Consider the following 25,474-nt stretch of genomic DNA (forward strand, 5'->3'; position numbering starts at 1 on the left):
TCTTTTTCGTTTTTTCTTATAAAACAAACAAAATCACCATGAAATATTCTCAGTAATTACAGAGGTTATTGTGAGTTAAAAGCAAAACAGAAGCTCTTCATGCATCACTTCTAAAACCCTTTTCACCTCTCTGAAGAGAGTTTACCATCTACCCTCAAGGGAGGGGAAAAAGGAGCAGAACATTTTTAAGAGCTTTCTTGAAAGTGGCATGTGTGAGTGTGTGTGTGTGAAGAAATCATCACTACAAATCTAAAATGAGGTTACTCTTTAAAAACCTCTAAACTAAAGTAACAAAGGACACTAAACTCCTGAAGCCAGATGATAACTCAATTGCTTAAGGTGATAAAAATGGCATGAAGAAATCAGACTAAACCCCTCTCATCTCTAATCACAGCTCTCCATCAAGTCACAACACGTCACACTACTACCACTCCCCCTCATCATCACATTGAAAAAATAAAACCCACCTCTAATGCTTTGAATGCTACTCAAGTTTGTTGAAAAATAAAGTTTCATTTGGCTGCCGTTGCTACTTCGTGTCCAGCTTGGCCATTTCTTGCACGTAGATGCCAATGCTTTCACTGTCGAAGAGCAGAAAGTAAATGTTCTTCAAGGAGGAAGAGCTGCTGCCATCAAAGTGGCTGGAAATGGCTCTGAGGGTCACCTGGGCTGCCGTCTGCTTTGGGAAGCAGTTTCTGTGTGGGCAGGGAGAAAAGAGAGCAGGTGAGTGTGGGGCAGGGATGCTGAGAGGAGCCAGCCAGGGCTCCTCCAGTGCCACGTGCAGTTTGGCAAACCCCAAGGATTTGATAGCAACTGTGGAGAGCCTGGTTCAAGTATGCCTTAAAGAAATATAGAAGCCTGCTGTAAAAGCAGCCTTTCCCAGGCTTGATCCTGTAAATAATTAGGTTCTCAGCCACCTTCTATATAAACAACAAGATTCTCAAACCGTTCTGTCCTTGGCTGCTACTGGGAGCAGACGGCCAGGCTGGGAATAGAGATGAAGGTTTTGGGAACCTTCCATATCAGGGTGAGAACACTGATCTTGATTTCAGTAAACTAACTTCAGGTATTGTAAACAAAAGGAGGAGCTGAAGTTAGTTTACTGAAACCAAAATCAGTGTTCTCACCCTGATATGGAAGGTTCCCAAAACCTTCATCTCTATTCCCAGCCTGACCGTCTGTTCCCAGTAGCAGCCGAGGACAGAACGGTTTGAGAATCTTGTTGTTTATATAGAAGGTGGCTGAGAACCTAATTATTTACAGGATCAAGCCTGGGAAAGGCTGCTTTACAGCAGGCTTCTCTATTTCTTTAAGGCATACTTGAACCAGGCTCTCCACAAGCAACATTCACCTGCTGCTGAATTCATTTCCTTAATTTCTGTTTTCTTCTGCTTCTACTTCTTATAACCAAATTTTTTATTTACAAATTTTTATTCATACTTGTATTTATTTTAATTTTTTATTTATAATAATTTAATTTTTTTTTAGCTTGCCTTGAGTCTAAAAATATCCAAGGATGATTTTTTTTTTTAACAGAGAACTAAAAACAAACCAAACCCAAAACATCACCTACTTAGCTGACTTCCTCGCTCTGTCATTAAAATACTTTGCTTGGGATTCCTGTGAAAATAATTGAAATTACAACTCCAAGCCATATTAAGGTTGAGATGCATTCATTCACTCCTCTTGATGGTAATATTCTCTAATCTACAATTATATTTATATTAAAAGCCATCAAAAAGATCTGGCACAACTGAAGTATCCCATCAGTTACTGTGAACAGTCCCTAAGATGGGACAGAGTAAAATGGAAATTCATATAACTGATATGTTATAATTCTTTATCTACCCACAAAACCAGTATTTCAGGTGCAGACATGGAGGTAAGAGTAAAATGACAGAAAAACCAGAAAGTCCTATTTGAAAAACTGCCTTTTTTCAGGAAATTTTGAGGTACTTGGATAAATGAAGTGTAAACCAGCAGCACCTGGTCAGTCTCTCTATTTCTGTTAGGAGGAGTAATTGTAAGAGCAACAGAGTGAAATGGAACAAAGCAGCAGAAGGAGCTGCACTAAGATTAATGGTCCAAGAATGGATTATTCTTATTTTGTGCTCTTAGAAGACATGAAGTTTAGAAGCTATGCCTATTGGCATTAAAAGCTATAGTAAATTTTTATATTAAAGACTGTTAAAATAATGTATCACATTTTGCTTCCACTGAAAACCATAAACAAAAAGATCTGTATATTGAAAAAATGACTAAAAATTGCACTGCCCCTCTATTTAATCTTTTGTCCTGATCCATAAAGTTATATTTTTCTGTGAAAAGTATCTGCATAAAAATGGGATTTTCACCTCCTGTGTACTCAGTGATGTGTGGTGATTTCACTGATTAAATGCAGTTTTACTTTCATTTTATTCACTCTCAGGCCAACACAAGAGGACTGTACTATGTACTCTACTCTTTGGGCACTACTACCAAAATCAATAGATACATTTCTATTTCTATTCTATTCTATTTACAAATAAATATAAGCACGTGAACTCACACAAAATAACAACTACTGCAGTTAGCAGTAAGATCTCTTGCCATCAGAGACCAACAAACGATTTTTAAAGAAATTTGAAAGAAAAAAACTTCAGATTTCTTAGTCAAGCACATTCTACTTGCTAGTTATTAAGAAAGAAATGTGTGGCTTCACACTTGGTTTAATGGTTGACACTTTTGAAAGCAGATCTACATTTGAGAAACAGATTTTCTTTTCTTCTGAAAGGTTTTGTGTGACAAGTCTTTGCAATATCTGTTATCAGGAGGGCTTAATGAACACCCCACATCCACGTGGCCCAGGTGGCATCACTGTAACCTGCCTGCAGAATTATGCTGCTATAATCTCATTAGTACAAATGTGTGTTTAATAAGACTCCCCACAGCAAAATGAAAGGACACAAAACCCGAGGTGGTGCAGAGGAATGCAAATGACTGCCTAGCAATAGAAAACACAGCAAGCCCACTCAGCTCTCCTGTGGGCTGGCTAATTTCCCTTTACAAAGGCTCTCTGGCACTTTCATGCAAACACTGCACTTCAGTGCATTCCTCTGGATCAGCAGAGGCAGGCTCACAGAGCAGAGGGCACCTCTGTGTCACAGCAGCAGCTCTGACAGCCCATTCCACCTCTGCTCCCCACACAGGGAGTCCTACCTGCCACTGGGAAACGGGGGGAAAGCCACAGATTTCAACTTCTTGTCTTCTGCAGCTGTTAAGCAGTTCTTGACAGTCTCCTCGAGCTGCTCCTCACACTTGTCCGAGCCCCACTGTGGGATGTGACAGTGGATGACAAACTTTGCTGCTAGGCCGCTAGACTGAGTGAGTGCAGCTAACACAAATGAAAATATAACATTTAGTTTGGAACAGAAACCGCCCTGCAACGACCTCTCAACCCAAAGTAACTCCTTAATTACCTCACCTCTCCAAAGAAATGCATTTGGGATTAAAATACACCACAGGGGCTCACTTGCAATAATAACCTGTCTCACCATTCCTTCTGTGATCAATTGTTACTTCTTTGGAGACCACAGAACCCAGGGCTCATTTGGTTAGCACACAGCTACTCAATAATGGCTTTTAGCTCTCTCATTCAGCACAGCCTCTGGGTTTGTTTTATGCAAAGTACAAAAACCTTGCCCTAAACACAGCATTTCTGCAAAGCTGTCACTGAGTGCTTTGTACAAATATCCTCCATCATCATCATCACCATCATCTTTACAATTCCAGAGAGCTGGGGATTAATATGTAGACTCACTTTACAGCTGGGTAATTTCAAACAAGGACACGAAAATCAAAATTGTTTGTTGAAAGTCCCCACCAGTTATGTCCAATTAGGAGTCTCAGATTGATTTTTAAGAAAGTGTAAGATTTCTCCAGGAGCTGCAGAGCTTCCAGCATGGTATTAGTTTACTTTTGTTGCAATTTGTCACCATCAGCACTACTGAAAGTCTGGGTGTCTTGGTAATCTCAGGTTAAACACTCTGAAATCAGCTGTGCAGGATGGAATTAGCCCAAGGATGAAAATCCTGGATCTATTCACTTGTTCTCCATCACAGAGGAATTCTGTGCTACTTAAATTTTAACCAGCTGTCTTAATAGTATAAAAAGAATCTATCTTCTAGTTAGGTAGTGATGGCTGACAGAGAAAAGTAGTTTACTTTGATTTTATGGCATATAAATTTGATATGATCTGAAAGTCAAGCAAATTATCTTGTATAAAAATTTCTCTGTCATTTCAGATGATAAAACCAGGCTACTCAATTAGGAATTTTCCCAAACTATTTAAAGCAATTTTTTTAATATAGAGATACTAAGCCAAATAAGGCATATTGTAACTTTTCTCCATCTGTTTTCCAGACACCTTCAATTGGTTTAATCTGTCCACAAAGGAAGCACAATCTGAGGTCCCAAACTATTCCCTGCTACAAATGTGTTAACCCTTGAAGGGAGCTCCTCTAATAAAGCAGCTGCAGTTCCAAAAAACGTGCCAGTTCTGCAGATCATATCACATCTTCATTTCTGCTCAAAGTAAAGCAATTATGTGGGTTATATACATTCATCTAATATGCATAAAGAAGAATAATTTATGAAGCATCACTATTTTTTCCTATGCCTAATTTTTCCTCAGCCTATATGTTAGGCTGAGAGCTGTTTCTGATTCTCACTAAGGCTGCACTAAAAACAGGGCAGGAAAGATGGCACAAGATTTCCTTAAATTTTGGAGACTCCCATGGACAGAAATTGCCTAAGACAAATTGATCAGTCTCAAGACAGAATGTGCACAGCCCACAGGTATCCTGTTCTTCCCTTTTTTCCCCTCTCAGCATCAGCTTTGAAGCAACATTTACATCACATCAACAAAGACACATAACAACAGGAACAGATCACAATGTCCAGAGAAAAGAACATATAAAATGAGCCATGTCCAAAAGAGAGCAGAGAATCCTTCTCACCTTCAGCAACTTCCAAAGGTCCTTGGGATTTGCGAAGCTCTTTCACTGTTTCCAAGAACTCTTTGCCTCCAGCCTTTTCCAGTGCCTTGCCTGCAGGGACACAGAGCAAAGGGCCTTGGCTTCAGAGGATCAGTGTGGAAAAACAAGTCCACATTATTTAAAAAACACTGTACACACACTATCCTGTCTCCCTCTAGCAGCAGCACCTGATTTTTATGTTTACCACTCTGCTTAGACACAGATAAAGTTTACCTTTTTATGGTTTTAAAGAGCCTTGTATGCTGTTACTGGAAATTACTTTAATATAAATATCTGTAAGAACGCTCTTTACTCTGACTCATGGCTAAAATAATGTGCAGTGGGACTTTCAGGATTTCAGCCTCCAAAACGAACCCAACATCCAAACCCTACTACTTGCTGAAACAAACACAGCTGGGATGCCAGTGAAGGTCTTGATGACTAAAAAACAATGATCCAAAGCTTGCTACTAGACTCTGTGCCCCCTATGGGACTGGCTGAATAGCTTTTTCCCTCCCTCCTGCTTAAATTTCCATATTTGTAATAACAGTATTTCCTTATTTTGCACAAGCAGTATAAGGCTTTGTACATGAGTATTTCTAAATTATGTAACATCCTACAGTGAAAGTTATAGTTAGAAGCGTTAATGACATATAATTTTGCAATGCAATTTTCAAATGCAAGTGTAAAAACAAGCCAATAAACACCTCAGTAATAATTATTTACACCTTTGCTGCTCATGTGCTTCAACAAATGATCTGTGTTTTGCTTGTCATTAAAGGCAGACAAATCAGTGATCAGCCTGTTGTACCCAGTCAGACCCAGCCTGACTTTCAGAAGCTGTAAGTGATATTTTATGGCCTGGGGTAGATTCAGATGAAACAGGATGGCATCTCAGCAGGCAGCCAGTAGACCAGCTCCTGTTCCAGCCCTAGATGTGGTTTTTTATGCATGTACAGAGCCTCACCTATTTCCTCCTTGAGGTCTATTTCAGCAGTTGTAGGGTGAACAATTCCTTCTACTTTCATGGAGCCAATATGGCTGATGTCACTCTGTGTCAGAGAAAGCTGAAAAATAACAGTGAGAGGGGAGGAACACATATATAATAATCCCAGTGCAAAATCATTTTCATACCAAAAAGCTGAAGTGAAAGAAGGCTGGATTCAGTCTTTCAGAGACCAGCTATTTTATTCTGTTCAGTATGTGTGATTCTGACTTTTAGCTTTTAATGAATTAATTTGCACACCACTCAGATTATTTGGTGATATGCCCACAACTTGAAAGCTTGCTTCAGAGGAAGTTATTGCTAGAAAACAAATGTTCTAACATCATAATTTGAAAAAAAAAAAAAAAAGGCTGATTTTGGAAATGCTTTGGTTTAAGAGAAAAGCATCTTTCCCTTCATGCTAAGCCCCAATCTGTTTTTGTTCTTTATTACCTTCTGTCCTGGCACAAGGCTCTTGGAGGACAAGATAGTGAAACCATCCCCAGGTCCATCTTCAGTTGTTGAATTTGAAGCTCCTTCTTTTTCATTGTCCTTTTGTTTGTTCTATTTGATGGGAGAAAAAAAAAAGCAAGACTTCTTAAAGGAAACAAAATAATCACCATCTAGTATTATTCAGTAATGGAGAGAGCTGATAACTTACTACAAATCTTATCTTCTCAGATCAATACATTACTCATAGCCTTGTAATCCCTAAGGTTATGTAACACCAGAGGTCTGTACTGTTTATATAATGCTAAATCAGTGGTTCATCTGAGGCATTACATGTTTTTGTAGTCACATTCAGAGGCAGGGCACCCACACCCATCTGTACATTTACTGACAATTAAGGTTGTATTTACATGGGTGGGCATGTGTTAGTTTATTTTTGCTGCTAACAGAGCAGAACCTCATATTAAATCAAACTTAGTCACTTAGTAACCCAATCAAACACTCCAGTTTGAAGAAAAAACAACTTTCTGGTCTGAAAAACAAATGTTTAGGTCTCAGTTATTAAGTGATAAAGCCTTCTCATAGCTTAGTTTCAGGAGCAGCACACCTACCAGTGCTAGAGGGCTAAAGGAGCATCTCCTCACACCTCTCAGCAGTTGCTTTAAGGTTTGTCAAGGAGCTACCACCTCCTAACAACCCAAATTCTGCATGTGCACAATTCAAAGTGAGGTGGTAGCTGAGATCAATGCAGAGGCATCCAATTAAACATCCCATTAAGCAACTCTGTTGTCTTTTTAAAGGCTGTTTCTGCATATTATCACCTATGGAACGGTCTTAAAACTTTGAAAAATATGCTTAATTCAAGTTTTAAAAGTTTAAATCAAAGCTTGATATCATTTAACTCTATCCAATGAAAAGCTCAGCATGCTCTGGAATGACAAACCAAGAGCACAGATCTGGGTTACTGCTTTACCAAATTAATCCATTTTGGATAGGGACAGAAGATGGGAAAGTGCAGTGGTCAAGTTCTGATTGATTTATTCTTCTTTTAAAGCTCACTAACAACAGCACAGCTAAGAACACATGAAACAAAGAGCTTGTCACAATGACATTGAAGTTCCATGTCAAATTCTCTGGACAGTGAAAAATCTTTAACAGCAACCCAGTAACTGAGCAAGGCTGAAGGGATGACATCTCTCTGGTAGAAAATGTTTTACAACACAGCTTCCTCTATTTTAAAAGGGTTCACTGCCACAGAGTTAGAGATTCTACACAATTATCAAGAGATTATTGCAGAGGGTGACACAGAATCTGTACCTGTCCTGTTCTCACCTTTTTGGACGTCCGGGCCTTGGTAGACTTTGCCTTCTTCCCACTCTTTTTGTTCACCATGGATTTCCTCCCCTTCTTCTCAGGAGCAGGGGAAAGGATGGTCTCAGTTTTGCCTTTGGCACCCCTTTTCTTGGCTAGAAGCTCAGGCTGAATTCTGGGCAGGACACCTCCACTTGCAATAGTCACACCTTTGAGCAGCTGCAAGGAGAAGCAGTGCATGGAAGCAAATTACAGATCCTCTTAGTCTGCACCACCACAAACAATCAGGGAGAAAATCCACAATAACAAGGAACTTGGCAGGTGACAGCAAAGTCAGCCAGCACATCCTGGAGAATTCTGTTCCTGTACAATCATTCCTACCCCTTCCTAGTGCAAACCTGTCCTTGGTGACCCACAAGCAGTGAAGCAGGGGAAAAGAAGAAGAGAGTGTGTGGGCTACTTCAAAAAAGGACTGCACCATGGCCCTGCTCAGAGGAGGGCTGGATGCAGATCTCTTTGGCAGGGAAACAAGCAGTGAAAGCAAGGAAAAGTGTCACAGAATGAGGCCTTTGTTGGGGTCGAGCCATTTGTCGGTGAGGGGAGACTCAGACACTCAATATGAGTGATAAACAAGTTCTGTTTATTGAAGAAAGCATCAGACACTTATACAGCAAGTAATAAGCTTATGAATATTCTGTAAGCCAAGCAATCTATTGGTTAAACTATACTATGAACTCTTCTTCATTCTTTAGGGGTTACATCTCTCTTTTCTCATGTCTCTTTCACTGTTTGTTATTATACTACAGCTAGTCTCAAGGACACACTATCTACACAGGTGCAGGACTTGGAATTAGCCATGGTTTTGTACTTTTCCATTTTCTAGCAGCTAAATTCCCAACAGAAAAGCTCTAAGGACCTGCTTTGCAGAGGCAAACAACAGGAATGGGCTGTGATACCATGTAGAGGACAAAGTCTGGCTAATTCCTAAGAGACAACACTGGATCTAGATCCCAGTTCACAGGGCACTGGCCAGAAACACAGAGCTGGGAAGGGCTGGTAGTGTTAGCACACTTTCTCTTCTAGCCTGTTTTGAATTTTTACTCCATTTGACTGGAAACAGAGCCCCATGACTTCATGGGCAGCACATTTTCATTATTTAAAGCAGTCATATTAAGTGCAGGAGTATTCAAAGTGTGAATGACATCATCCATCTTCATACAGAGGAGACCCTCTGATGCTGACTGAACCTTTTCAGCAGCCCTGAATAGCACAGTCTGCAGCCCATGCTGGGATCTCTGTCCTCACTCAACAAGTTTAGCACAAGTGATCCCACAAGTGATCCCAGGAGTCAGAGCATTGAAAACCACAGTTTGGGCAAACAGACAGGGAGGCAGCAAGAGCAGAGAGTGAGCCAGATCCCTACCCACAGCCAGTATAATAGAAAACACACATTTCTACAGCTTTTGGGAAAAGATCTCGCACACTTTCTTTAAGTACTGACTGTCCCTGAGGGAAAAGTGAAGCATCAAGACTGCTTATTCCAACAGGACTCATAGGCTAAGAAGAACCAAAGTTTATGTCCATAAGATGTAAGATGAGGTATGTAATAACCTTAATTTTTGTTTGCTAAGAAGAACCAAAGTTTATGTCCATAAGATTTAAGATGAGGTATCTCAGAACCTTAATTTTTGTTTCCTTTTATTTAAGAGGGCACAATGTTCTGCTCCAGTAACTGCAATCTCATTCTTGTCTCAGACTAAGCTGTTCCTAACCTTCCCTTGGTAGCAGCTTCACCCAAGCACACAACTCCTGCACCAAAATGCAAACAGGCACCTGATTCAGCTCCTCATCATTTGCAACTGCCAGGAGGATGTGTCTGGGGGCAATCCTTCCTTTCTTGTTGTCCCGCGCTGCGTTTCCTGCCAGCTCCAGGATTTCAGCTGTAACACATCAAGATAAAAACCAGTAACAAAAATGCAGCTTAGGTACATGCTGCATACACATTTTACACTGCTCCTTAATATCCATTCACCTTCTCAGGGATGTTTCCAGATTTATATCATAAAGGGTTCTCACTAGAGAAAGGCAGAAACCAAACCCCACTCAATATATCAGTACATTTAGATGAATTCATTTGTCCTTCCTAATTCCCTAAAGGAGAAAATATGCTAAGCTTGGTTCACATAATTTCTTTTAGTTCTCTTTCAAAAAGGCAAAAAAAAAAACCCCTAAAAATGTACATCAGCAGCCCTGTGACAACAGAACAGTCAGGCATGCAGTGAAACCCCCAACCTGGAACAGACAGCTCTGACAAACAGCAAGGATTCTCAGGACCAGGGAAGATGAAGACTGAGGTGCATTTGAAGAAATACTTGGAAAGCCAACACACCAGCCAGGCACTGCTGGAATTCTGCATTAAAGGGCACTGAAAACCTGTGAGAAGCTTCATTTCAGAACAAGATATGAAAGGTTTGATCCAGATGCAAGCAGAGACCACGTGAGAGCTTCAATGCATGAAATATTGATAGAAGGGTCCTTCTACATCTCTGGGAACAGGAGGTCACTTCAAAGGTAGTTTCTCTACCTACCAGTTAGAGAACTAGTAACATCTATACTGTAGCCAAAGTCACTGAGCTTCTCCTAATTATTACAGAAATACAGACACATCTTCCTGAGTTTATTTGGACTGTAGCAATCAGTGTAATTCATTAGCTTACATAGTTTGGCCTCTACTCAGAAGTTATTTCTCATATAAGAACTCTACTGAAACACTGAGAAGAAAGGAGAAAGGAATTTTTTCCTTCCAGTTACTCCTAAAAATCATATCCACATTTTTTTTTTTCATTTTAAAAGTATAGTGTCCCTGTCTTCTGGGTATGTGTTTGTCAGTAACAGGAATATGAAAATTACAGCCAGTCAGTGTCCTGTTAGTAACTTATTGATGTCTTAATGATATACTACTCCTTTTTACAGACTACATAAAAACTATAACTATTATAAAAAGAAGGATTTTCAGGAAAAATCTAGTGGAAATGTACATAATGTTTGGCTAAAATCCAAATGATTTCAACACAGTGCTTAGCTCTGCCTCATGGGCAAAATACAACCTTTCAATTCTACTCAGAATAACAAAAGTACAAACTTGTCTTCCAGTTTTCACTGTTACACAGCACACATATTTAACTGAATGATGGAAATGTAAAAGCCTTTTTAAAAAATGATATGCATATTCACAGTGAATTGTAGAAGTTAGGGCAGGAACCTCTCAGCTCTAGCATTTCCTAGTGTGTCCTGGATTTTAAAGGAGGAAAGTGCAAAGAGATCCCACATAGCCCATGGAAGTGCCAGACCCTCTCCCAGACCTCTGCCAGCAGAGCTAACACAGCAGCAGACAGCAGGAACAGATCCCATCATTGTGCACACCAGCAGAGAGCAAGAAAAGAGACCCAGGCTCCTCCAGGATTTGCAGATGTGTGCTGACAGCAGAGGAAAATTGCATCAGGGAGAAAAAAATAAATCCAAAAACCAGCAGATACTTACCTGTGTGGGAACTGAAGCTCTTTCAGGTGTGCCAACAACAGGCACATCCTGCTACCTGGGTGCTCACCCCAGTGCCCCAGGGTTGGGTCCTTTGGCCAGCAGCATCCTGATGGTGCACTCTTAGTCCTCTGCCTAATTTAAGAGCAAAAAAGGCAGAACACTCAAATGCCAGCCAGCCATCCATCCCAGGCCACTGGGAAGAAGGGAATCCGAGGCAGAGGTGATGTATGGCAGATTGTGGAATATGTACATGACTTACCTAAGGATGCCAAACATTTGCATTACCTCCTTCTAGTGAAGGTTTTTATGCATATTTTTTTTTCTAATGGTGGAGGCAGGGCTCATAATCTTAAGAATATAAAATTTACAAAATACTATATCAAAACTGGAGGCTTCAGTTATCACATGCTCTGCTAACAACAACAGATCCCTAAAGAAACTGCTTCATATTTCAAGTAGAAACTTCTTAACAGCTGAGGTTACTTAAATTCTAAAAAGTCTAATCTGAGAATATAGGTCCTATAATACCTATATAAAATAGGTATTATAGAATATAATAGGAATATAGATTATAGGAAAGTAGAATATAGGTTCTATACTATAACAAGCTCTCTTGGAACTGGGCATCTTGATATTTTCAGCCATAAATTGGTTTTATTTTGTGCTCTAAGCACAGGTACTAAGAATTAGATTGAAATCTCAAATACTACTGCTTCCTGCAAGAGTCAAAATCCACAAAGATGCCTCCACATCAGAAGTTTAACTTCAAATCCAGACACCTTCAGAAGCACATAACTCTCCTCCAGCAGAAACAAGCTACAGCCAAGCTATGACCTGGATGGGATTACCTCTTGTCACCCTGTGACATACAGGGAAAAAGAGGTTTCTTTAGCTGATGGATCAGCAGATTTGAAATGTCTGGGAACTAAAGCATGCTAGCCATGCCAAAGGGTGCTGGACTGCTAAGAAAGGTCTGTGAGAATTACTGCTAGCAAATTGGAAAGATTTCATACAGGTTGTCTTGTTTTCCACTTCTCTTCAGGAGAAATTCTGTCAGCTCCTGTTACACTGCCACATCAAATCTACCAGCAATACCTTCATTCTGCAATAATCTACTGATGATGGAGTCCTTGTCCTCCATTTACAGGTGGAAAGGTGTCTGCTGGATTTGTCTCTGCATGGCAGATGAGCACAAGAGGCAGAAGAGTGTTCTGGGTGGTTCCTGAGGAGGAGGAAGCCTTTGCTGGTGGTGTGTTCTGCCCTAATTCAGAGGATGGTTTTCCATTGACATCTCCCACCAGTTCCTCTGAACATGGCTTGTGCTTCCTCATCAAGGGGCTTCTGTGTTCTCTGCCTGCCTTTTGGGAAGATGCCCTGTGGGACATATGCAGTTGATGTTTGATTTAGGTGGTTGTGCCTGCAGTCAGCTCTGTGCACACTCAGAGCTTGAGTCTGTTGCAAAACCCATCAATCACATGGGACTCAGGCCAAGTTTTCAGAGAATTTTAACTCTGAAGCCAGTGGAATTCTCAGCAAACACAACCTTCTGGATAGGAATTAAGCTGCAGTTTTACAACATGATTTTCAAGCTTAAAATGTAAAACAGCATTGATAGATTAGAAAGAAAGGTTTAGAACAGTGAGGAGATCTTCACACTGTACCTCTTCCTGATATTCCACCACCATTTCTGGCATTTTAATGATGGGATTGATAAGGCAAAGTGCAGATTTGGGAGTGATAATGGCTGTGAGGTGCTGCCATGACCAACCCTGCTTACAAAGGGACCAGCCAGGGCTCTGGTATCTCTGTGACACAGAACACATACCAAAGGCAAAGAGCAGTCCCAGCTCCATAAACTGGGAGTAAAGATGCTCCAGATGTTTATGCAGCCTCTGGATGATGCCAGCCCTGAGGCTCAGTGCTCTGGGCCAGCAGCAGATCACAGGACTGGTCACTCACAGGGATCTGCTGCTCCATGCCAGCCCTGGAGGAATGCAGGCACTCAGGTGGTTCTGGTTCTGTTTGACCCTTCCAGCCTCATCCACCTTGCTCCAATCCCAGCCATGACTCGCTTCCCCACATCCCAATCTCCTTTTCCTGGCAATCCACACCAAGATTTCTATCTCAGCACCTTTCCTGGACAGTCATCATTTCTCCTGTCTACTCTGGCTCAATATTTCTGCCCAGGTTCTTCATTACCAGCACCTTGGCCTATTTCCTATTTCTTCACCTTGCTCTCCAGCTTCCTGGCAGGATATCTGGACACTCCTCACCATTTATTTGCCTACTGGTCATCAGTCCAGCTCTCCCCAGCAGCCAGACCTATCCCTACCCTGTCTCTAACATCAATATTTTTCTTCCATAACCACTGCCTCCCCACACTGTTATGGTTTGGGAGCTGAGAGAGGCTGGAACATGTTCAGTGAGGACCAAATCTTCAGGGATTTCAGCTGTTAAAGTCAAAGAAGTCTCAGCTGAGCATGAGCAATATGTGTTTTATCAAAGTTAGAGCCTGGCCAGAGAGAGCAGATTTCTCTGAGGTAGCACAGATCCTCCTTCCCTTTTGTAAAGCATTAAATCTCTGCTCAAACACAGAAAAGCACTCAGGGGTTTAGAAGAGAACTTTTCAGGAATGTTTTAACATTAAAAAAAAATAAAGTTCAACCTGCTTCTGTTCTGTTTCAGTCCCTTACTGCCACTCTCTCAGATTTAGCCTGAAGCAGCTCCCCTGCATGCAGCCTTTCATCCTGAGGAGCCACCATTTCACACCTGCAGGTCCAGGAGAAAAGAATGCCATTTGTAATAGAAAGATCAGATAATGATAAGAAAATGTAGCTGTTTGATATATCATACCCCCTTCGACACCATCCTTGGAAAAACCTATTTTGTTTCCACAGACTTCCCAAAACCAAAGGCTTTATACCCCTGTAATATTAGCAATAACTAGATCAGCAGGATTAGATGCTGCAACACTTTTTTTTTCTTTTTAACTGAACTCTCCACCTTTGTAATATTTCCAAACAACTCCCTGGACAGAGCACAGCAACTTTGGTTTGGAAAGAACACAATCCAGCAGCAATAAATGTTTGCTCAGAAGCATTACTCCATTCTATCACAATATATACAGGAGTTCTCTGCTGAACCAAGCAGCTGAAAATAGCATTCCCTTACAATTTATGTGGGCTCCCAGCCTACACCTCTAGCAACCTTCTTGCCTGGTTGACTACACATTCTTTTTTGTTTTTTCTAAAGCAAAGTGTAGGCCCACACATAATCTGCTCATATCAGATTAATGATTGAAATTAAACTGCACTTACAACCCAGGAGCAGAGCCAAGAATTTCATTGTTCCAGTTCAGGTAATAGGCAAACAGTGCTGACCACAAGTCAGTCTGCAGCACTGAAATGTTGCACATTCCAGATGTGCTGCTGACAATTTATTACTGCACCTTGTAAAAATTGCCACAGCTCAGAACAAGCATCTCCAAGTGTTTATTCTAGAAATATCTCCCTGTGGAGTAGGAGAAGAAGAAAAGTATTTCTCTGCAGACAGAAGGTCAGCAGAGTCACAATGCATCACATTATGTTATAAAAGTTATTGTGATTTCTTCAACACAAGCAATACTTTGTCATTCCAGCTCCAGAATTAGCCTCAGGGGAAAAACAAATACAATTGATTCTCATCTGGAATGTACTGCCACAAACATGGACATTTTTGCAATCTACTATTGGGCTTTATGATAAATTTAATTTTAATAATGAAATTGTGAAATTAGTGAGATTAATCAGTGAGCTCTCAGATTTTCTCCACAGCTTTGAAAGAAAATAATGCTTTTATTGTCTGGTAGTGAGAACAAGCTTCACATGTGAAAAAGACAGCAGTGTTTACATCAAATCTGTTGCATGGACAACCAGGCTCCATGCAAGCTTCTTCATGCCACCCTGGCAATAAACTACACTGCTGAAACACAACTGATTCCATCCAGGCTGGGACTCTCACAGATTCTCCAATGCACCTCAGTCTTGATCTGTAACCCCTGAGTAACCTGGACCCTGAATTCTCACCATTTGCTGAAGTGCCATTTTCCATAATTAAACCAGAAACTCAGCAGGTATGATCAAAATACTCTGAAATATTTCTGTACAGAATCACAGTGTATTGTATCACCATGGGACACCTGCCCCTTCCTCAAAGTTCAGTTTCAGAAAGGCAGGAAAAAGAAAACTCAGGGTGTGTGGGAAGATTTAAACCCTGGAACACTATCTTTATACACTTAGGCAAAGCAAAAGGGTTTTTTAAATTAAATTTTAATTTTAATTTTAATTAAACCCCCCACCTTTATATTTCACAACACTTTGACACTCTCCTGCAAGGAGAAATGCAGCCAGCAAAACAGTTTTCTCACTTAAAAAGCACAGAAACAGTACAAGGTGGGTTTGCTTTTTTTTCTCCTATTATTCACATTTAGGTGTATCAAAAAAACTAATTATCATTTTCCACTGGGACAAAAACTACACAAAAGTGACTCCTCACTCTGCAAAATAATACAAAAGAAGTCTCCAGCTAGTGACCAAGCATGGTGACTAAAGGAGAGAATTTCCACCCTGAGCCTCTCTCTCTCAGAGAACAAATGAACCTCCTTAGAGTTTTCAGCAGATCCTGATTTCCAGGAGTGCTCACACCCCATCCCATGGGTGGTTCCTGTGTGAGGAGCACTGCCAGGAGCAGGCTCTTGCTTTACCTGCCAGGTACTCTATGACAGCTACAAAACTATACAGAAGTGACTCCTCACTCTGCAAAACAAAAATAACTTTCCAGCTAGTGACCAAACATGGTGCCTCTAAAGGAGAGAATTTCCACCTTAAACCTCTCCATGAAACAAATGAACCTCAGAGTTTTCAACAAATCCTGATTTCCAGGAGTGCACGTGCTCCCAGCCCATCCCATGGGTGGTTCCTGTGTGAGCAGCACTGCCAGGAGCAGGTCTGGCTTTACCTGCCAGGTACTCTATGACAGCTACAAAAACTACTCAGAACTGACTCCTCACTCTGCAAAACAAAAATAACACTACCAGTAGTCACTAAAGGAGAGAATTTCCACCCTCAACCTCTCCATGAAACAAATGAACCTCAGAGTTTTCAACAAATCCTGAATTCCAGGAGTGCTCCACGTGCTCACATGTGGCTAACCCTGGTTCCTGTGAGTGAGCAGCACTGCCAGAAGCAGGTCTTGCTTTACCTGCCAGGTACTCTATGACAGCTACAAAAACTACTCAGAACTGACTCCACACTCTGCAAAACAAAAATAACACTCCAGCTAGTGACCAAGCATGCTCACTAAAGGAGAGAATTTCCACCTTAAACCTCTCCATGAAACAAATGAACCTCCTTAGATTTTTCAACAAATCCTGATTTCCAGGAGTGCTCCACGTGCTCACATGTGGCTAACCCTGGCTCCTGTGAATGAGCAGCACTGCCAGGAGCAGGTCTTGCTTTACCTGCCAGGTACTCTATGACAGCTACAAAAACTACTCAGAACTGACTCCTCACTCTGCAAAACAATACAAAATAACTTTCCAGCCAGTGACCAAGCATGCTCACTAAAGGAGAGAATTTCCACCTTAAACCTCTCCATGAAACAAATGAACCTCCTTAGATTTTTCAACAAATCCTGATTTGCAGGAGTGCTCCACGTGCTCACACCCCATCCCATGGGTGGTTCCTGTGTGAGCAGCACTGCCAGCAGGTCTTGCTTTACCTGCCTGGTACTCCATGACAGCTACAAAACTATACAGAAGTGACTCCACACTCTGCAAAACAATACAAAATAACTTTCCAGCTAGTGACCAAACATGGTGCCTCTAAAAGAGAGAATTTCCACCCTCAGCCTTTCCAGGAAATGAATCTCCTTAGCTTCAGCAGGCTTCAACAAAACCTGATTTCCAGGAGTGCTCCACATGCTCACATGTGGCTAAGCCTGGCTCCTGTGAGTGAGCAGCCCTGCAGGAGCAGGTTTTCCTTTACCTGCCAGGTACTCTATGGCAGCTACAAAACCATACAGAAGTGACTCCTCACTCTGCAAAACAAAAATAACACTCCAGCTAGTGACCAAGCATGCTCACTAAAGGAGAGAATTTCCACCTTAAACCTGTCCATGAAACAAATGAACATCCTTAGATTTTTCACCAAATCCTGATTTCCAGGAGTGCTCCACGTGCTCACACCCCATCCCATGGGTGGTTCCTATGTTGAGGAGCACTGCCAGGAGCAGGCTCTTGCTTCAGCTGCCAGGTACTCTATGGCAGCTACAAAAACTACATTGAACTGACTCCTCACTCTGCAAAACAAAAATAACACTCCAGCTAGTGACCAAGCATGCTCACTAAAGGAGAGAATTTCCACCTTAAACCTGTCCATGAAACACATGAACTTCCTTAGCGTTTTCAGCAGATCCTGATTTCCAGGAGTGCTCCACGTGCTCCCATCCCATGGCTAAGCCTGGCTCCTGTGAGTGAGCAGCCCTGCAGGAGCAGGTCATACTTTACCTGCCAGGTACTCTATGACAGCTACAAAAACTACTCAGAACTGACTCCTCACTCTGCAAAACAATACAAAATAACTTTCCAGCTAGTGACCAAACATGGTGCCTCTAAAAGAGAGAATTTCCACCTTCAGCCTTCCCAGGAAATGAACTCCTTCAGCAGTTTCAACAAATCCTGATTTCCAGGAGTGCTCCACGTGCTCACATGGCAACCCATGGTTCCTGGTGAATGAGCACTGCCAGGAGCAGATTCTTGCTTTACCTGCCAGGTACTCTATGACAGCTACAAAAACTACTCAGAACTGACTCCTCACTCTGCAAAATAACTTTCCAGCCAGTGACCAAGCATGGTGCCTCTAAAGGAGAGAATTTCCACCTTAAACCTGTCCATGAAACAAATGAACCTCCTTAGCGTTTTCAGCAGATCCTGATTTCCAGGAGTGCTCCACGTGCTCCCATCCCCTCCTGTGGCTAAGCCTGGCTCCTGTGAGTGAGCAGCCCTGCAGGAGCAGGTTTTCCTTTACCTGCCAGGTACTCAATGACAGCAGCCATGTAGACAGGCGCCCCCACCCCGATGCGGTACTTGTAGGTGCCTTTCTTCAGGTAGCGCATCATCCTGCCCACGGGGAAGATCACCCCGGCCCTGCTCGAGCGCGACAGCTTGGACATTTTCTTCTTCCCGCTCCGCCCCGACATCCTGCAGCCTGCTGCTTCTCAGTGTGCTGCTGCTTCTCAGTGCCTTGCTGCAAATCTGAGGGCTGCAAGAGAAAAGCAAGAGGGCTGGTGAGAAATAACAGGGCGGTGTGGCCAGCAGGAGCAGGGAGGGCATTGCGTCCCTGGAAGCAGCGCTAGGGAGGCCGCAGCACCCTGTTACACCAGTGAGTGCTGTGTCCAGCTCTGGGCCCTCAGTTTGGGAAGGTGCTCCAACACAAGGCTGGGCACACAAACCCTGTGAGGAGCGTTTGAAGGAGCTGGGGCTGTTTAGCCTGGAGAAGAGGAGGTGCAGAGGTGACCTCATTGCTCTCTATACCTTCCTCAAGGGAGGCTGCAGACAGGGGTAAGGCTCTGACAGAACCAGGGAAGGTTTAGGATGGATATCAGGAAAAAAAGTTTCATCAAAAGAATAATAAAGTACTGGAATGCTCTTCCCAGGTGTTGAAGTGAAGGGAGACGACCCATCTTTATTGATCAGCATCGAGCTCCAATTTATTGATCAAACCAGGCACCTTTTATAACAGTGTTAATTCACTTCATGCATATTGCAAAATCTGAGCTCCCGATAGGCTGTAGAGAAAACTTCAACTCCTCCTTTTGTTTACAATACCTGAGGTTTGTTTATTGAAACCAAGATCAGTGTTCTCACCATGATACGAAAAGTTCTCAAAACCTTATATCTGTTCCCAGAACGGCCATCTGTTCCCAGAGCAGCCAAGGACAGAATATTGCCTGTTTTTGAGGAAACGGTCTGAGAATCTTGTTGTTTATATAAAAGGTGGCTGAGAACCTTAATTATTTACAGAATCAAGCCTGGGAACTGCTGCTTTACAGCTGCCTTTTATTTTTCCCTTAGCTGAGTACCTTCATGGCCTCTTTCTTTAAGCCATGTTTGAACCAGGCTCTCCACACCAGGGAGGTGGCAGAATCACCATCTCTGGGTGTGTTTAAAAAAAGCCTGGACATGGCATTTAGTGCTATAGTCTGGTTGAGGTGTTAGGGCATAGGTTGGATTTGATGATCTTAGAGGTCTTTCCCAACCTCATTATTCTGTGATTCTGTGACCTTCATGCATTGCTGCTGTTCCAAAAGAAAAAATCCAAACCCGCCCTCAACACCTGTTAAAGTGGAGGCATTGTTCATTAAAAGCAGAATTGGCACTGTGATATTTGCTGAAAAATCCTCTTTGCCCAGGATTTTCTCCTGGGAAGCTGAGAAGCCTCAGAGAAGAATGAAAACAAGAATTATCTGATTGCTGCTCCTGTGTTTGCTGCTTTGGAATGTGGCTTGGACATTGTTTACCAACAGGTGAATGTTTGATTGGTTCCATGTGAATTGTTTTAATTTAATCACCAACCACAGCCACTTGTGTTGAAATCTCTGAGTCTGTCACACTCTCTCATTTTATCATTATCATTTCTGTTAAGCCTTCTGTCTGTATCCTTTCTCTTTCTTTAGTATAGTTTTAGTATGGCATGATATGATATGATATGATATGATATGATATGATATGATATAATAAATCAGCCTTCTGAGAACATGGAGTCAAATTCTCACCTCGTCCTGGGGACCCTCACAAACACCACACAGGATAATTGCAATATTTGCTATAATTTTGCTTTTGATCTGCACTGTCAGTGTAACAATACCAGGAGCAAAGCAAACAAACCTTGTTTTCTCCTTATTTTTCTGGCAACCACAAATTAGGGATAAACAGAGAACAAACCTCTGCCACTCCACTCCACTTGCATGTGGTCACAATTACACCTCCAGTTCTCACTCTCAGACAAAGAATGTTTGGGAAAGCTTTACCTCTGTTTACAAAACTTGGTTTTAACTCCATTTTGATAGCTGCCCCCGAGGCATAATTATGAGCCTGGTTACTCCTCAGAAGCAAACACAGAGCAGGTTTGCCAGAGATGTATTTCTGCCAAGGAAAGCAAGCTACCTCACTGCCAGCATCCATTCACCTCAGTGAAACAAGGAAACACAACAAGGGAGACACTTTGGAAAGTGAATCAAGGTGATACTGCTAAATTTTATAAAAATATTTTCATTTATGATATCAAAGGTATAAAATCAGCAGAGAGCTGTAAAACCTTGGCATGTCCCTGTGTATCAGCCAGACAATTTTTTCTTTCTGTGAGTAATGTATCATGTGGGCATGATAAGAAAATTTGGGAAAGATGAAACCTATCAGACACAGACATGTCAAAATTGGCAGTGCTCATCATCCCACTCTGAAGAAGGTGGAGAGAGAGCAGCACTGGCCTTGGTCACACAGAGGGGCAGCAGAATCCTCAGCAGGACAACTTCAGAACAATCTGAGAATGAATGTCACAAATCCAGCAGCACTGCATCTGCCTCAGTGAAACTTGCTCATCTTCCTTCCTCAATGAAACTTGCAATTTGTGACAAAACCTTTGTAAACTTTCAATTTCACAATAATAACAGCCCTTAAAACACGTCCTTTTCTGTGTGTGACAACTGACATCCAAATAACAAACCTAGGCTGGAATTGGGCTTCTAGCCATCAGAGGAGGCAATTTCTGGGACAGCCTTCTCTTCAGAGCAACAATAACTCTTTTTGAAGTGGAACTTAATAAATGTGGGCAGTAGGGTACAAACAGGTTGCTGCAATGCTGGCAGGACAGCTGCACCACCCAAGAGCTCAGGCCAGCACTGAACCCCTGCAGAGAGAATGCTGAAAGAATACACTACCTGTATCAAAATTATATTAAGCTAACCTCTCATATATTCCTTCCCATAGAAACAAATCCCAGATGAGTGAAAATCAGTGGGAAAAGGCAAACATCAAGGGATTAGATCCACAGAAAATACCATTGTTACACTTGATCTCCATGGTAGAAAATCAAAACATATTTGTATACAACTAACCACACTGCTCTGGGCCATGCTGCTGCATTACATAAATTTATGTTTAATTGCTGCATTATATAAATTAATGTTTAATTACTCACTTTTGGCTCATCCTTCTGTTGCTATCACTGAACTTTCCACCCCTGCCTACTCCTTTATTTTCCCTTTCTCTCTCACAGGAAGCCCTCTGCCATTATTTACTCCTCTGCTGCCAAGCCAGCTCTTGGAATCCCAAAATATTTTCCAAATGCACTGAGGGTTACATTTGCAGAATTTTGTGAGAGCCTAAATACAAGATGTTTCAAAACTCTGCTAACACTGTCTCTGCTTTGCAACTTACACAGGGCAGGGTGCACTGAGGAGCAATAAACACAGCAGTGTGCTCTTGTCTTGTTTTGACTCCTACAGGAGGCAGTTTTGGGTAAAAAGCCAAGCTCTGGTATAGCCACAACAGGATCTGGACAAAGAAACACGCAGAGAAAACCCCTGTGGACCTGGACAAAGAAATCCCACAGACAAGGATCTGGTTTTCTTGCAGGAAGGGGCACATGAGCTCGGCCCTCCATACTCACCTGAACTGCAACCAACAGGTAAAGGGCTACAAGCTGAGTAGTGCTGTCCTAATTGTTCTCTGCTGAGGACACAGCCAAGTCTCAAGGGCTTATCAGCTGAAAAATCTACCCACTCTTGTTCCCTCTCTGCCAGCTGATTCATCATCTCTATGTTCCTCCTAATGAAGCACAGCCTCCATTTAAAAATAAACCTGTGCCACTCGTGCTAAGTCCATCCTCACAGGGCTACAAGGGCTGTGTCTGTGTCTGCCTGCCTGACATCAGGCTTGGGCAACTGGAAGCAATTCTTTTCCCTATCCCTTAACTGGTCACAGCACACCCCACTCTGCCATGATTCCAACATCCCTGTGTTGCTATGGGGGATTGAGGAGCTACAGCATCTCACAGGGCTCTCTACAACGTGACTGCAAGCAGGGCTTTCCTCTGTTGAGTTTTACCTTCTTCAGAGCCCAAGGCAGCCAGTGAATTTCCCTTCTGCCTCCTGGAAAAATACCTAAGAGTCCAGCTTCCACTGTCCCAGGGTGCTCCAAGCCCCATCCAACCTGGACTGGGACACTTCCAGGGATCCAGGGCAGCCACAGCCTCTCTGGGCACCTGTGCCAAGACCTCACCACCTTCACAGGGAAGAACTAAGGGAATCCTTCATAACATCTGACACACATCTCTCCTCTTTTTAGATTTAAATCATACCCCCTCGCCCTGTCACTACCCGCCTGGACATGGCACTTGGTGCTACAGTCTGGGTGAGGTGTTAGGGCATAGGTTGGACTCGATGATCTTAGAGGTCTCTTCCAACCTCGTTATTCTGTGGTTCTGCGACTTCCAAACACCGAGAGAACTCGGACTCAGCAGCCAAATGCTAAAAGAAAGGACATTCAGGACTATCCACGCAGCTGCGCTCCCCTCATCTCCAGCAGAAGATCTATTAGAACAGTAAAGAGTTGGCAAGAAATCCACAGACATACCTTAGATCCAGCTTAGGCTGCACACTCACTTATAAAGGAAATATTTGTGAAAAATAACGCGGAAGACCTGAAGCAGGGGCTCGTTGTCTGACCGAATTGCTAAGGCCATAGTGCTGTTCAGGGGGCAGGTGGGGTTTCTCCACAACCGCCCACACCGAGCGCGTCCCTCGCGAAAGCTTCCAGGGCACCCCCAACCCCGGGGGTCCCTGAAGAGGCAGCTCCCACTCACAAACAACATCGGGCCACCCCTGCGGGGTCGGGAGAACGGACCCTGAGAGGACGGGCCTGGTCCGGCCCCACAGGGAGCCTCTGGAGCCACTGCGATCAACCGGGCCCGGGCACCCCGTGCTCGTCCCGGAGCCGCCCCGAGACCCCTCAGGGCCCGCCCGGCCCGCGCCTCCGCCCCGCCCCGCGCACGCCTCGCCGTTGCCCGGACACCGCCGCCCCGCCCACTGTCCCCGCTGATTGGCCGCTGCGGCAGCCCGGGCTGGGCAGAGAGAGCGGTGATTGGCTGAGAGCCTCTTGATCGACAGGAGAGGGGCGGGGGCAGCAGCCGGGCCGCGCAGGCGTCCCGAGGCGCAGTGCAGTGTGTGTGTGGGGGGGTGTGGCCGCCGGCTTTCCCGCGCAAACGCTCCCCCCTGACGCCCCCCCTCACACCGCCCTCAGCCGGCTCTGCCGCCGCGGGGGCTTCGCCCGCTGCCCGCCGAGGGGCGGCTGTGGCGGCGGCCGCACGGCCCCGGAACGGGAAGCGCTGCGGGGGCCGAGCGGAGGCAGCGAGCGAGGAAGAACCGCCCCCTCCCCCCCAGACACCGCTCAGCCGGGGCCGGCCCCGTGCGCGCCGCCGTTACCGCCTCGCGCCCCCCCTCCCTTTATGGCCGCCCCTCATCCGCCCCCCTCACGCCCTTTCCCCTCACGGCCTCGGCCATGGCCGGGCCCTCCCGGAGAACGGCAGCGGCGCCGGGAAGAGGAGGAGGAAGAGGAGGAGGAGGAGGAGGTGGGTCGTGCGGCCGAGGAGAGAGGGAAGGAGAGGAGCAGGGCCTCGCCGCCCCCCCCGGAACCCCCGCGCCAACGCTCCCCTCACCTGCCGGCGCCCGCCGCCGCCGCCTCCTCCTTCTTGTCTTCCCTTCCTCTTTTTCCTCCCCCTCTTTTCCTCCTCTCCTTGCCCCCCCTCCCCTTTCCTCCCCCTTTCCCTTTTGGGCTCCCCCCGCCCTCGCTCCGCCTCAGCCGCTCTCCCCGTATTGTATGTTTCAATGGCGATGGCGGCTGCTGCTGAGGGGGGCGGCAGGGGTTTCCTCCCGCTCGGCACATACCGCCTCTAGGAGGAGTCACTGCAGCCCGGGCCCGCTACAACCCCCCTCCCCTGGCTGCCGCCCTCCTCGGCCGGGCCCCAGGGCTGCGGCGGGGGCAGGAGCCCCCTCCCCGCCCAGCACAGAAAGGGCCCCCCCGACCCCAGTCCCAGTGGGCTTGTGGTAGCCGGGAGCATAAAGGCAGAAAGCCTTGCCATCCTTTCCCAGGGTGGAGGAGTTCGGAGATGGAGAGGTTTCAAGTCAATCCCAGATGGGGTTAAAGCCCAAGGAGCGCCTGGTTTTTGTTAGAGAGAGCCACCCATCGCTCTGTGCCTTTGGCAGGGCGGCCTGTGCGCCTCGCTATGGTGCTCTAACCCAAATATTGCAGCATCCCCAAGTGGGCTTGGAACGGCCCTAACAAAGAGTGCCGGCAGCTCTTTGTGTTGTCTTGCCTTGGAGCGTTCTGGGCGCTCCCAGGCTTTGCAACTCGTCGGTGAGGGCTGCAAAGTTCCCTTCCGAATGGAAGCTGAGGGTTTTTCTTTCCTTCCCTGCAGCCGCACGGATTGAAGAGCTCGAGCTCCAAGAGACGCAATAAGCGATTGTGCTTTGAGTCTTGGCAGCGCCAAATCCGTGAGCAGAGGCTGGTGCAAACAGCAGAGTGCAGGGCTACACCTCTTTAACTCCTCTCAGGTATATTTCTACATCAAACTGGCTTTGTATCATTGTTCCTATACAAATACTTTGTTGCACTGGTTTTGCTATAAAGACATTTGGGTGCTACTGTGGTGCACTAGAGATACATTATTAACACAGGCCACTCCTGCTTGCTTGCAGGGTTACTTTAGGAGGGTGTCTGGGAACAACAGAGAGAAAGAACCATTCATGCATTCAGCATTCTTTATGCCACTGTAAAAAATCATAAAAGATGCACTTGAGCTTGGTTTTGGCTCTGCCAAAGTAAGCAATTTTATGTCTGCACAGGATGGGATTTGGTGGGTCAAAAAGCAATGGAATATTTCCCCAGGTTATGTTAATTGTGGATCGCAGCATCTCATGAAGAAAGAGGGCCTGAGCTCAGGACCTGCCTTTTCCTGTGACCTTGGGAAAGCAGTTCCCTTTACACAGCTGTGTTTTGACTGTTGTTAAAATGGAAATAAAGATACCTTTTCTCTTTTCAAGCATTGAGTAAGACCCTCAATGCATTGGTGTGGATTAA

At 44.2% G+C, this 25,474-nt stretch overlaps 1 protein-coding gene and 1 long non-coding RNA gene across 3 annotated transcripts; one reads left to right on the forward strand and one right to left on the reverse strand.

Annotated features, from left to right (window-relative positions):
* Positions 1–24,160, reverse strand: LOC135449594 (core histone macro-H2A.2). Of its 2 annotated transcripts, none has more exons than XM_064716757.1 (9): positions 24,054–24,160; positions 18,366–18,599; positions 9,595–9,701; positions 7,783–7,980; positions 6,454–6,564; positions 5,983–6,082; positions 4,998–5,087; positions 3,199–3,373; positions 1–695 (listed from the first exon to the last, which is right to left on the reverse strand). In XM_064716757.1, exons 2-9 carry the CDS (start codon positions 18,535–18,537, stop codon positions 530–532), a joined length of 1,119 nt encoding a protein of 372 aa, XP_064572827.1. In that variant the 5' UTR covers positions 18,538–18,599; positions 24,054–24,160; the 3' UTR covers positions 1–529. The 2 variants fall into 2 exon arrangements, with proteins under 2 accessions (XP_064572827.1, XP_064572828.1); XM_064716758.1 differs by lacking the exon at positions 24,054–24,160 and adding an exon at positions 22,973–23,110.
* On the forward strand, positions 23,777–25,474 carry LOC135449595 (uncharacterized). Its single transcript, XR_010440779.1, has 3 exons — positions 23,777–23,966; positions 24,813–24,948; positions 25,283–25,474. It is a non-coding gene; the product is annotated as an uncharacterized LOC135449595 (long non-coding RNA).

This window comes from Zonotrichia leucophrys, chromosome 6 (genome assembly GCF_028769735.1).
Source record: "Zonotrichia leucophrys gambelii isolate GWCS_2022_RI chromosome 6, RI_Zleu_2.0, whole genome shotgun sequence".
Classification (NCBI taxonomy): Eukaryota; Metazoa; Chordata; class Aves; order Passeriformes; family Passerellidae; genus Zonotrichia; species Zonotrichia leucophrys.